The sequence below is a fragment of the Tenebrio molitor genome, chromosome 8, assembly GCF_963966145.1.
Source record: "Tenebrio molitor chromosome 8, icTenMoli1.1, whole genome shotgun sequence".
Lineage (NCBI taxonomy): Eukaryota > Metazoa > Arthropoda > Insecta > Coleoptera > Tenebrionidae > Tenebrio > Tenebrio molitor.
In genome coordinates, this window is record NC_091053.1 from 16238421 (window position 1) to 16252726 (window position 14306).

Consider the following 14306-nt stretch of genomic DNA (forward strand, 5'->3'; position numbering starts at 1 on the left):
AGTGGAGGTGGGGGACTTACTGGCACGTGGCTTCTGTAAATTTACTTGCATCAGTACAGTGTCGAAATTTTCCGTTGAACAACTGAACGGCGATCACAGCAAATATAAACTGGAATAATATGTACACTATAAGAATGTTTATCACATTTTTTAATGAGTTCACTAGACAGTCGAACACTGCTTTTAATTTGGGCACTCGTTTAATTGTTTTTAACGGTCTCAGCACTCGAAGCACCCTCAGCGACTTAATCGTCGACAAATTAGCGCCCGCCTTGTTTTGGCTGAAACACCAAGAGCGGAATGAGTCTCGGGGGTGGCCCCGAAGAGGACGCTACTTACGCAACGTCGAATCCCATGGACACCAGGGCGCAGATGACGACGGCCGCGTCCATGATGTTCCAGAACTCCCTCAGATAGGAGCCCGGGTGGAGTATGATCCCCAGATCGACGATCTTGAGGAGCATCTCGATGGCGAACACTCCAGTGAAAGCGTAATCTAATCTGTCCAGTATTAAGTTCCAGCCCGAGTCCTCGTTGACGGGGTCTTCGGCCGCCAACGCCATCGAGCTCAGACAGATGACGATCATAATAAAAAAATCAAAGTAACGCAAGTTGACGATTCCATGCGCAAATCTTCGAACACTGCAACAGAAGGGTGAGATCGAGCGACAAAGGGCGTGTCTGGGTGTTACGGATTAGTGGGAGATAATATAAACATGCTAGAGTATGGCAGCATAGGTTTGGGACCGACGATCTCTTCCTCTTCCTCCGAAGGCTTCTCGTCTTTCTTCTTGCGACTCTTGACCGGACTGGGAGGGCACACCTCGACCCTCGGGTTGGACCCCTCCATCTGGAGCGCCTCCATCTCCTTCTCCAGTTCGAGCGCTTGCTTCTCCTTGTTCTCCTCCGCTTGCTCTTCTTCGGCAGCCGTGAGTTCTTGGGCGTTGGCTAAGTTGTCGACGGCGATGGCCAAGAACACGTTGAGCAAAGTGTAGTTACCGAAGAGCATCAGTATGATGAAGTACAAAGAGTAGACCATACCGCCGTTCTCGTGGCCCCCGAGGGCCACGATCCCGTAGTACATCACCTCGTTCCAGTCCTCACCGGTCAGAATCTGCAAACGGGAGAGTGAGCTGCGGCGCAGAGCGGCCACCCGACCACCTCACCTGAAATACTGTTAAGAGTGCGATCGGAAAGGTGTTGAAATTGGTCGGCGGCGTCTCGTTCTCGAAGTTGAACTGTCCGCCGAAGAGCTGCATGCCGAGCAGCGCGAAAATCAGGATGAACAAGAAGAGGAGGAACAGCAAAGAAATGATGGATCGCATCGAGTTGAGCAGCGAAATGACGAGGTTCCTCAGCGAGGACCAGTACTTGGTCACCTTGAAGATGCGCAGGAGGCGGAGGGCTCGCAGCACGGACAGTCCGAACGAGCCGCCCTTCACCGCCGACCAAATCACTTCGAAAATGGAACCCGTGATGACGACGCAGTCGAAACGGTTGAAGGCTGATTCGAAATAAATCCGCGGGCCTAAGGCGTACATCTTGATGAACATCTCGGACAAGAACAGGCCCAAAAATACATATTCGGCATAATCTGCAACAAACCAAGCAGATTCAATGGGAGCCAGATCCGGCGATCGCGCTCCCACACTTACACAAAAATTTGCTCAACCACTCCGGTTGGCCGTGGTACTCGACGGCGACGCAGAACGTATTAAAAAAAACTAACACGATGACGGACCAATAGAACCACTGGGTCTTCACCATGTGGCGGATGCCGAAGCGGAACCGCTTCTCCGCCCTCCAGAACCTGGCACAGCCTCCTTGGCCTTGCGCTCGCGTCTTCATGTACGACGTCCGCCCAAATCCTGTTAACAACACTAACTTCAACATGCGACAATGTCGAATTTGGACTATCGATGGTTTATACGTTTTAAAATACGAATCGAGGCGTCTTCTTGTTGCTGTTAAATTCTTTTAAAGAGTCATTTTAAAACCTACAAACTGTCTAGATCCTACATGATCATGATCGGCTATATCTACAGCGAGTAGCACGAATCAACGGAACTAACTCTAAAATTTACATCGCCATTAAAAACTCTAATTCTCTACTGCTCTCATCAAGATTCTTATCCAATCAGCTAAGATACGGCAATGCGGAGGCACTTCAGCCAAAGCTGACCTGTGAAGCTTTCTTTGTTGGTAAATACAAGAAATGAGTACCAAACGCAGTTAAACTTTTACTGGCAAGCTACACCTTTTTTGTTTCTTCTGTCTATGATACAAAGAAACTGATGCTCTTTTGGTTTTGGGAAGAATGAAAAGAGATGTTTCAAAACGGTGATAAAACTTGTAGTAGGGTTGGAATATATGTCAAGTTGGCAACCCTAGGATAAGAAGGTTAGGTTGGCAACGGAGGTTGGTAGTGTATCGTATCAAGGTCAACTGGAAGTTGTAGTAAAGTAAAAGTTTAACTGTTAGTTGAGAAAATTCTAACCTATCGTCTCCTTTTAACAGAATCCTGAATCACTTTAATATCTATCTAGAGTCGAATTTGGAAAACGTGAAACGTTACTAGTGCAAATTTATCAATTTCTCTTTATATATCAAGAAAAATCTGTGTCTGAGTAGATAAAATGGAATGAAATGAATTTAATGGTTGAAGAATGAAAAGGAGCAACACAGGTCTAAAGATTTAGAAGGAGAGGTAAACACTGTCGTTTTTTCGATGCAGAAAGACTGTCATAGAAAAAGTTTCGAGTGATCGATGTTTACCCCTCAAGAGTAAGAAAACCCGCAGTATAAGCACTACAGAGATTTTAAATATGTCAGCTAAACAAATCAATTCTAATGGTTTCACTTTGCACAATATTTTCCATCAGTTTGGCATACCTTTTATCTTTGTCTTAGACTCTGTAAGAAATACTGTGGATTAAAACAGAATATCAGTACAAGTATGTAAATTGAAAAAATCGGTGAAAAATGGGTGATGTAATAAATGTCTCTTTGTCCAGATCGTCTCAATATTAATAGAGTGATCGAAAAAATTACCATGCACAAGATTTTCTATCGATAACAAGAGAAAAATCTAACCCAGTCTTTTCCTAACGATATTGTCTCTTCTATGATTGAACAGTTCCAAAATCAGTGCACTGACAACTATCAGAATGTCTCTCTTACCATCATCACCCACTTCCTCCTCTTGTTCCTCCTCCTCCGTGTCCGTACTCTTGCTCTTCCCCATCTTCTTGAGCTTCTTCTTTTTGGCGGCTCTCCTCCTCGCCTCCATGATATGCAATTTTTCTTCTTCAGTCGTCCGTTCCTCGGCCAGGATCACTTCCTCTGCAAACACAAACGTAACATGATCCTCGAAGGATTCGTCTCCGATCGAGCTAGCTAACCTGCTTTGCAGATCCACTGCACATAGCCGTTCAGCTCTCTTTCTAGCTGCGCTGCTCTCCGCAACTTTAAAAACTCTTGCCTATTCTCTACTTTCTCTCTTTCTTTGGCAAACTCACTAGCGAAAGCAAACAAAAAGGAAGTTAGGGTTAGTTCTAGCAGCGTCGAGACCAAATTTTACGCTAAGCTGAATTAAGCTAGGTGCTAGCTTAATTTCACCTGCTTCGGTTATCCAGTGGAGGTACCGGCCGAAGCTCTCAATGAACAGGTTTTTCGACCTGGTTCGATAAAATTTGGCTCTGCGTTCGACTCTTAGTCTCTCGTTAGAGAACTCTCTGTCGGATGGTATGTTTGAAAAGAGGGTTGGGGACAAGTGGGGGGTGGTACTCACCCGCTCAGGACACCCAGAACTAGATTCAACATGAAGAACGAGCCCAGGACTATCAACGGGACGAAGTACATCCAGTTGAAGGTGCTTCCGACAGCGTCGTTCATCTGGAAGGAGAAATTGAAGATTTGGGGGGAGGGGAGTTGGTACTTACCCAGTAGAGTATCGACGTCCAGCCCTCCATGGTGATGCACTGAAAGACAGTGAGCATCGCGAATCCGATGTTGTCGAAGGAGGTGATCCCGTTGTTGGGGCCCTCCCATCGCTCCAGACAGACGGAGTTGCCGTCGCGGCACCAATTGCTGCCCTGAGCCTTGGCTTGGGTCTCATTGTCGGTATTGCAGGGCACTTCGGCGTCTCCCTCTTTGGCTATCTCGTCTGGAAGGGGTGGTTTAGAAGTTGTGGGGGGGGAGTGAGGAGTTGTACTAACCGATGTCGTAGAGGCTGTAACAGGTCCTGTGCAAGGCTCCCGAGTAGAACTCCAGTCCGATGATGGCGAAGATGACGATGGCGAACAAGACCAGCAGACCGATCTGGAGCAGCGGCGCCATAGCCTTGATGATGGACTTCAGCACGACCTGCAGGCCTACACAGAAGTAGAGTTAATGGGGTCGATTCGATGGGTCTAAGTTCGGTGTGTCAAGTGTTGGTTTGTCTTTCAGAATCTGAAGTCGTGTCAACACAAAACAGAGAAGAAGTAGAAGAAGCACCAGATTATAAGCTTCCTAATCTAGACTTGGCTACATTGCATCACCTAAATGCGACAGTCTACAGGAGGCGACAGGTCCCGGCAAGGGGACGCTGTCGCCTCCGGCACAGAGAGTCGAACACACCTACTTTTCATCTACTTACTAGGGATGCCAGAGACTAGCTTGAGAGGTCTTAGCACTCGAATAGCCCGCAACGTGCGCAGATCCACTGTTACGAAATCCTGAAGGAACAACGTCAGACACCTGCAAAACACTAGCCTCTAGCCATTCATCTACTTCGAAATACGACTATGCTATGGTACTATGTGTTTAAATACGGATACACTAAGTCAATGTAAACGTACTAATTGATGCGACCTGAAAACAAAAAACAACACCACACAGCAAAATCAAGAAAAAAAATCTGATTGCCGGCCCGAGTACGATCGGGTCTGGGCGGCGTTGTCGGTGGATGTTTGTCAAAATGTACTGATCTGTGTAATCAAAATCCAGTCCGCTACAAAACGATAAACAATGCTCGAAACTAACACATCCAAAAATAGGAACGTGATATATACAGACATTGAGTACATTCATAGTAGAAATTTCGTATTGGAGTTCATCTGCAAGAATATAAAGTTGAGCGTAAATGGGGGAGAGTGATGAGATGCACCGGTTCTTGGCAAGTGCTTTCACAGACTGGTGGGATTCACAGTGCACTAGGTCCAAAAGGAAAGGCAAATTAAAATAACGAACGAGTAAATAATGTATCACTTTTCTGTGTTCTAGATGATTCGTGTTGATTAGTTAGTGATAGGTTATTGAAAACGTTTACAAATCTTTCGATAACTTTGAACGCAGATACAGTGCCACAGTTACGGAATTAAAAAACATATGCAAATATTAAATTTATACTAAAATAAAAGAATTCAGAAGCTTGGGAGAAACTGATTGGTGTCACAATTCACAACACATAGAGGCCAAAGTTCTTATAAAGTTGCGGCAAATGTTTTAGACACACTTTCTTATCCTCCAGTGTGGAGAAATCAACAATACAATAATAGTATAATTATTATACGAGTTTTATAAGACGCAGAAGATTTTTGAGACATCCTGTATAATTTATTTTATCCAACACCTGTTTATTATGAAGTCATAATAATGCCGATTTTGAATATATTATAAGGTCTATAAAACACTAGTGGACTTATGAACCCATAATTAAACATTTTAGAGAGAATTGAACAGTTTATTGAAAATCAAAAAATGTAATACATAAAAATAGAATTATATGAAACAGGAATCTCAGATGAAATCATTTGTTGAGGCTTACGAGTACGTTGACATTTACATTAAAAGATAAAATAAATGTTTGGGTTTTGATGATGTTTTAAGAACTGTTACAGAAGGAGGTGTTGGATAAAACTATGTATTACACTCGTGCTTTAACAGCAAATAAGTCACTCAAGAAAAATTAGCCCACTCGAGCAAGCTCTCGTGGCTAAACATTTCTTTCGTGACTTATTTGCTTTATAAGACACTTGTATAATAAATAGCTATAATCCTGTGTTGGACCGGTTTTCGGCACATAATTTAAAAATTTTATGAAAAATTTCCCAACACTTATGTATCACGCATGGGTGCGCAGAAGCTTATAAAAACGTTTCTAAAAAACTGGATCAGTAACTAATTTACAAAAAAATTATAGTGAAGACCTGCCCAATAGTGCTGAAGAACTAAGATAGCGCATAAGGAACGCTGTAGCATTATTAACAATCAAAGAAATTCGAAATAGTTTTAAAGAACTTGGATGTAGGGTTGAATTATGTGCAGAAAACGGCGGAGAGTTAATAGAATACTTTTTTATTCAAATATTGTTTGATTTTTCCAAAAAAAAAATGTAAAACATTTTTTCTGCATTTTCTTTTATTTTAATGTTAAGTCTGTGTTGAAGAAGACTTTTTAATAACAGAAATGGGTGTTTCAAATGAAGCAAAAAATGTTATTCCTCTGAAGTTTTTGCGTAAAGTCAAAAAAAAATTGTTTTCCTCTTGTGAACTCAATCCGGGGACATACGGTATGTAGAATAAATTCGACAAATTCTGAATGTCACATTTTTAGGTTAGGTTGTTGGCTATATCCTACTCTCACAAATTTTGTTTAGCTTAAAAAATACAGATTTTTTGTGTTTATTAACTGTGATAAAACCAATATAAGATACGAAAACTGGATTGAAAAGCGCGAATAAAACCTCAATCCATTGATGTCAGAAGTGACAGTTGATAATAAATTAAAATTGGACATCTGTTTCAAAAATGCGGCAATAATATGTTTTCCAACACTGGCTTGATCCGACAATCATTTATAGATACCCTGTATATTGTGTATAGGTTTTGTGTTCATTTTTCGTTCTTTTTTCTTTTTATTATTAAAACTTCGATTCTCGAAAAGCACAAACTTCATGGTTTTTCAACTGTTTCCATCAATTTACTTTGTGTTTTTTTGTTTTTAGTCTCTTTTGGACTTTCTTTTCAGTGTTTCGGTACTCGATCTTCGATTACATATTTGAATAATATTGTTTTTTAACTTGCGTATTTCACCTCTTTGTGTTTAAATAGTTCCATCCGTCGTATTATTGCCAAAAATATGTACAATTTTGGTCGTCAAGGTCATTCTTTGACACAATGGAAAGTGCTCTAATGTGAAACGGGCATAACCTCTAATAATTTCTATTTGTCTTGTTTTGTCAAGATCTTGTCAATTTTTTGGAAGCCCAACTGGGTTGCCACCCTAGCTTCTGAGACATCTCTTACAATACGATATTAGGGCCATAATTTTGAATTTTTTGATCACGTTTTATTGACATTTTCCCTAATTAAGCAGGCAAAATTTTTAATTTGTGACAGTAGCGGGAGATTTCAAAATGAAGACCAAGATTTCATGCTCGCAACTGTACCTAAGCATTTGTTTTTAGTATTTTATCGGTTCTCTTTGTTTGTTGTTTTCCTAGGTTTTTTGTACTCTTTTGAATATTCTCTCTACGATTTATTTTATTATCAACTTTTGTTTATTTATTTCTTGAATATTTTTCTTCTCCTTTTGGCTACAAGTTTTGTGTTCAATTCAACATAAATACAAGACTGGATCATTTCTGGCCAAACATAAATAATTATAAACAATTTTAAAATTATTTTTAACTCATATTTTTTCTACATTTATTCCCTTTTGCTAACTTTTTTTACACTTTTCGTAACAATTTTGCGTTTAATGAAATTTTCTACTTATCTCTTCCGTGAAATACAGGGTGTTTTTTTTAATTTCCATATTTGGACTACTGAAGTGATCCCCTACAACGCTCTGAATTCGGAATTCGCGAATTTTGAGACACCCTATATCTTAAAAAATCATTTGTCATGTTTTTCATCCAAATAGCACTAAATACATATCCATCTAATTAACAAATAGACAACAACGTCTCATCTCTTCACGTGATGTCAATGTCATCAATGGCGTACCTCAAGGATGCCTCCTCGGTCCCACTTTATTCCAATACACACAAATAAAAAATGTTTACGTTATTACCGACGAGAACACTTCATCGTGTGGTAATGACACTGTTATCAAAATAAGAAGCTCTCATCCAAAGATTTATGACGTTACAGCACTAATAAAACACTATCAGTTCGTTGATAGCCCAGGAAATTATTGCCTTAGAATGCACCCAAAAAGATTTATGACCCAAAAGTTGCAAATCATTTCGCGATAAATTATGACACACTTTTTTAAATGAACAATAATATGCAACATGCAATAATGAGTGTTTTCGCACATGACAAAAATTACAATAAAATCTTTCATACACTTTTTTGATTTTAATTTTTTTCGGACATGAATGAGAACACTTATTTCATTCAGTATTGGATGAATTATAATATCTAGTTAGTAATTTTTTTGGTAGTTCTTTTTTTATAATTAAAATTTTCTATCCACATTTTGTTTTTTTCCTCTTTGTACTTATTACTGAAACCTCGGTCTTTAAAAACCATAAGATCCCTATTTTTTCCATTCTTTCTGTCCTTTTTTTTAAATTTTTGTCTTCTCCATTTCAACGCTTTCCAGGTGGAAAGGTATACATTAGGTATACATTATTTCTTTTCACAATTTCTTCTTCACTTCTTTTATTTCTTATACAGGGTCATTTATAAATTACTGTAGTCCAAGTTGGCGTGATAACTGAATGTAAAATTTATGGTTGCTGCTCCATATGAAAATGATCAAAATTATTTGAATAAGTGAATACACACGGTTCACACAACTGACACTATTGACAGTTCACGCCACATTAGAGTTATGTTTTTCATTTCATAACATGGTCATGGCTTGCTTCGACTACAATCATTTGTAATGGCCCTGTATATACTTATCTTATGATTCTATGCGTTCTTTGATTACACCGGAATCTTCAACTGTTTGTCATGTTACGAGTATATATTTCAGCTTTTTGTAACCGCTTTTGCCGGAGCATTGCTAAAAGATCTTCATTTGACTGTTTATTAAATTTTCTTTCTTTTTCTTTTTTTAATCCTGTATGTTTTTTCTACTGTGTATATCTTTTTATAAACTTCATAACTCTCATTCACTTTTGTGTCTATCTATTTTTTTAACATCATGATTTTTCTTGTCTCGAGAACAAGATTTGAAACAAGCTTATGCGAATTATTTTCTGGACCATACAAAGTATGCGTAAACATCTTTGCATTTTTTCCCTTCTGTTTGCTATTTTTCTCACTTTTCCCCAAAACTTATGCCTTCTTATTATTTAACAAATAAAGAGCAACGCCTAAAAAAAGTAGTAAAACGTTCAATATTACAAATGGCGTGTCTCAAGGATGCATCATTGGCGCCGTTGTATTCTCAGCTCGATAAAAACATTTTAATCAAAAGATCATGTGAATCGCTGGGGCGACATTTTTGTGTGGTAAGTCTAAAAATATTTTAAAATCCTGACAGTGTAATAAATGGAAGTTTCTTTAAAATCCTGGAGAAAAGTCAATGTGAAGGCAAGGGTAATGCATAAATAATAAGTGAGACGAGTGCATTTTGGTCTGTTTGGGGTTAGCGTATTGTTGAAGATTTCAATAAACACCGAACGATCTAACAAGATTCTTGGCTGGAATTACATCATAAATTAAATTACTTTCTTATGCATTATGTATGCCTCGATAAATCAATACACAGGAAACGTAAGTCCAGGGACAGCACTGTTCAATGGAGGAGCGACCGATTCGAGTGAAACTTCACACCAGATTTCAAGCGAACGTTGTTACTATCTCGCTTATTCAAATCGAACAACAAAAACAATAGAGCGTGTGGATCTTTACAAATGCGTAAAATTAATAAAGAAACAAAGGAATGTGAAGGATACGAATTTGAGAGAACGTTTTCGAGTCGTCGATCGAGTGTCAAAGTTGTGAAAGTGAAATAAACGTTCGGCAAGGAGAATATATTCTTACAAATGAAGCATCCAATGATACCACTAACTATAAAATATCTACAAATAAAACTGAAATAGGTATATGCATCGAGCACTGTCTACCTACGTTATACAGACATGCACACCGCGGCGCAATCAGTAGAGTAATGGCTGAAAGACGAAGACATCGACAGTACCCAAAAACTCCTATCCTACCGTAATACCAATATAAATAATTGTAACAGTAGTATGAGGTAGTGTATTGGTGGACTAAGCTATTGATCTATGGTCTAAAACCGTCTAAATAGTCTAGTCTGGTCTAAAGCGGGCCCGAACTAGACAGTTAGAGTGGTGGTTAATGACGATTCGACCCTTACTTGGGATCCTGGACACCAACTTGAGGGGTCGCAACACGCGGAACGACCGTAACATCCGCAGATCAACGTCAACGTTCGCTTCGGCAAAAACTGTCATAGACCTGACAAGATTACACATACAGTACATAAACCAGATTTGCAGCTGTTAAATGCCTGAAATTGCATACAGAATGACAATGACACATCGTCTTGCACACACATAGTCATTCCGTACTCGATTCAAAACACAAAAAAACTTCAAAACTCGTCCGGACACTTACCCCGTGAGCACAACAAAGAAATCCATAATGTTCCAGATGTTCCTAAGATATGATCCTTTGTGAAGAACGAAACCTAACGCTAGAATCTTTAACGAAGCTTCAACACAAAATATTCCTAGAAAGTAAACTTCGGTTGCCTCCTGAAAACACACAAATCGACAATTACCGCATGTAACATGTTGTTTCAAGACAACAAACTCTACTTACTAATTTTTGTGCTAATAAAGTCTTGTCGTGATTGGGCAGGTGCTCCTCCAGTGCCAGCACCACACAGTTGGCTATGATTGTCAAAAGCACGGCATACTCAAACGGATTAAGCTTGAGTCAAGGCAAACATCACAATTATTATTATTTAATTATTATACAGTACTAATCTCGACGTAAAATACGTTTTTACAATGTTACCACCCCACACTGTCAAGTGACAGTATCACACGAACGCATTTTGACTCGCTCGACAGTGCCGAGTGATAACATTGTCTGAACGTATTTCACTTGACACAAGTGACCTTCGAACGTGCTGCAATAGTTGTTGAAAAGTGATTTCCACTTGAATATTAAGAAGTGGAAGGTCGTACTGGACAATAATACATGTATGAAAGGATATGGCCACTCGATGATGAAGCGCGTATGTCTACGGATAGGGTTCTCCTCGGAGAACAGGAACAACGAGCTGGGCCCCTGCCCTCCTGCCGCGCTGGCGCCCCCCATTGTATCAGCTGCGCCCGCCCCCGTCTGCTGCTGCACCGCCTGTGCCGCCGCCTCCTGCGCTGCAGCCAACCTGCAACAATTGCATGCATGTGATGGTTTCAATCTTTACTGAGCGTCTTTCGCAGATAAAAGCCCCCATGGTACAATGCGAGCTTTGTAAAAATCGTCTTGGAAGAAAACGGTAAGTTCTCCGAAATGAACATTTCATTCCACAGAATTTTCCCCGAATGTGAAAACCGGCGTGTGAAAATAGGTACAAATAATGCCAGTTGTGCCAACAACAATTTTATTTACGACAGTTTTGGCTTTTGACATTTGACACTTACAGCTCCACAAAAGATCTGGAAAATTCCTTGCTTAGCCTAATGCAACAAAAAAGTATGTTCAAATATGATTTCCAAAGCATTGTATGTTCTAAATCAAGTCCAAATACCCAAAATATTTCGATTATCTATAAACAGCAGATCAATCGCAAAATTAGAGTCTTCATTTTTTTTCCACCTTTTAAATATAAATTTTCAAAAAATATTTTCTCTGTAAGTATCTAGATTAAAATTCTCAAAATAAAAATTTGGTTTGATTAGAAAAAGAAAGACAAATCAAGCCTTGGTTTATTATTTTATTTGTTACTAAATTGTAAACGTCATTTATTCGAACTGTCACTTGACGTTGAAAAGTCATTTTAACTGGCTAGTAGCGTTAAATTGACAGCAGACCAGTTATGAATTTAACAAGTTAGTAGAGAAATTTGAAATTTGGAAAGGATAGTAGCGTTTTTAACATTTGAGCATTTTTATTTCTTTGTTTCATACAAATTAAAATTAAATGTACAATTAGAATTTCCGCTAATGTCGAACATTCCTGAAGCGGAAGTGAATTCGCTCGTCATTGGACAATTAATTGTAGAACCTCCCGAAGTGGAAGCCACATCTGTTGAGTTTCGTCCAGGAAACATTTTTTTCGCAATTTCAATTTTTTTATTGATAGAATCATCCACATAACCTTCCGCAATTCCACTACTTTTCCATCCTCCCGCACGTTTTAGTGTCAAAATATCTCCACCTGCATCCAAAACCATTGTTGCTGCTGATCGGCGAAATGAGTGACCTGTGTATAATTCAGGTTCTTGTAGCCCTAAGTATGTTGCAATTTTTTTCGGTACACCGCCAATAGTGTGCTGGCCAACATTGAGGGAAATACATTTGCCATTACGGTAGGTTAAAAAGAAACGTAATTGGTCTGCTTGACGAGGACGAAGAGCTGCATATTTTCTGTACAAAACACAAGGTTGAAAACTGCAGCCCTCATCTGTGATCGTAAATCTCCTTGTTAAATTCTTTGTATTCCGTAAAGTGACGATAATATATTTCTCAACATCTTCTACGTCCTTCACCGTCAACGAGAGAAGCTCGTCACACCGGCAAGCACCAAAAATTCCAAAAATTGTAATCACTTTATCTAACAACCAATAGTCATCAGGAGCTTCAACAAGAAATTTTTCCACTTGATCTTTTGTTAAAACCCTTGCCTTCTTCGGCACGTAACGCTCATTTTTTTCTCTTGAGAAAAGCAATTACCTTATGAAATCTACAAATGTCAAGTTAAAATATCACTTTTTTGACAACGTCTGTAATAGGAAAACAAACCAGCGAACTTCAGCATTTTCTTTAATTTCCAGGCAGCTTTTTAACATGGACCATTTCGACCACAAAGAATTGGGGCTAAATTTGTCTGATAGTTGGTGAAGATACACCAAAAGAACGTCTTCCGTTACACCAGTTACGTTATTGTTTTTCTGCCAATTTTTAAATTCTTCATATTCTCGTTCATATCTTGCTAAAGACTTCGCTGGCAGTAAACTGGAAGCCACGTTTATAGCTTCCTTTTTGATTTCTTCTGGCACGTTCATTTGAGAAAAAATCTTGACGGAAATAAACAATTTGAACAAACGGCGCGTTGTCATAGTAATTGTACTTCTAAGGTTTCTGAGTTTTGAGCAATAATTTGGAAGAAAACAGAATTTGATCATTTTTAATTTTATTTAGTTGTTTACAATTTAGTAACAAATAAAATATTATACAAGACACGCCAGGTAACTGGTTTTACTGGCTCAAGGAGGTAACTGACTCGTCTTCGACTCGTCAGTTATATCCTCCATTCGCCAGTAAAAACCATTTTACCTGGCTTGTAATGTAAAATACTATAAAAGAGATTTTTCCAGTTATTAATACACCAGATAAATATTTCGTTATTTAAATTTGTCACTGTCCCGGCGCATCCACCAATTACATTCCCGATCGGGTCTAAATTTAGTCCTTCATCGATTAAAACACTTGAACCGACGTGTCAAAAACGAAATAAGAACTTGAAGCAAAAACATTTCCAAAAAAGAAAAGAAAAAAAACAAACTGCAACTCTACCTAAGTGATTCAGCCAACATGTTCGCAACGGTCCACTCCTACGTCTCGCAGAAAACATTTGTGGAAACTCCGGCAAAACTTCCGACAAGACCATCAAACATCTTAAAGACTTCTACATTTGTCACCAGCGACGCTACGTACGAAAACACCGACCGTACTGTCCAGAGCGCCCAGCCTCTAAAACTGGCATCATCAGCGAGCATCCAGACGGCGCCCGACGTTTATTTAGACGTCGCCGCCAACTCGGAGCCGCCGCCAGATATGGGTTACCAAACCGGCATTCGTCCTGGACATCAATAATTAGAGGCGAGGGTGGACCGATCACGATACTTCGACAGCTTTTGTTGTCTCCTCGGTGGAGGGATGGCGCAAGACCTCGGCTGTTGCAGCGGTAATAAGAAATGTTGCTAATGACGGCGGTGGGGGTGGGACGTGTGTGAATTGAGAACTGGCGCCGCTGCTATATCGTCGCTTTTTATTGGAGTACTGGCTTGGCAACGATATTTATTCTCGACGAGATATAAATTTTCCTCCGCTATTGTTCTCAATTTCTGGAATTATTTCTTTTGGAAATCGATGAGCAGTTGGG

The 14306-nt window shown here is 39.4% G+C and overlaps 1 protein-coding gene across 1 annotated transcript in view; it reads right to left on the bottom strand.

Moving 5' to 3' along the window:
• The window catches only part of cac (cacophony), a 38182-nt gene extending 24160 nt beyond the window's left edge, over positions 1–14022 (bottom strand). The window contains exons 1-15 of the mRNA XM_069055220.1: positions 13718–14022; positions 11194–11367; positions 10794–10899; positions 10587–10726; positions 4640–4740; positions 4218–4373; positions 3942–4165; positions 3791–3894; positions 3402–3517; positions 3181–3342; positions 1656–1880; positions 1167–1594; positions 693–1114; positions 340–642; positions 21–281 (exon numbers count right to left, since the gene is read on the bottom strand). Coding sequence (XP_068911321.1) covers positions 21–281; positions 340–642; positions 693–1114; positions 1167–1594; positions 1656–1880; positions 3181–3342; positions 3402–3517; positions 3791–3894; positions 3942–4165; positions 4218–4373; positions 4640–4740; positions 10587–10726; positions 10794–10899; positions 11194–11367; positions 13718–13737 — 2942 coding nt within the window. The 5' untranslated portion in view covers positions 13738–14022. The remainder of the gene's footprint in view (positions 1–20; positions 282–339; positions 643–692; positions 1115–1166; positions 1595–1655; positions 1881–3180; positions 3343–3401; positions 3518–3790; positions 3895–3941; positions 4166–4217; positions 4374–4639; positions 4741–10586; positions 10727–10793; positions 10900–11193; positions 11368–13717) is intronic.
• Positions 14023–14306: the final 284 nt, after the last annotated feature.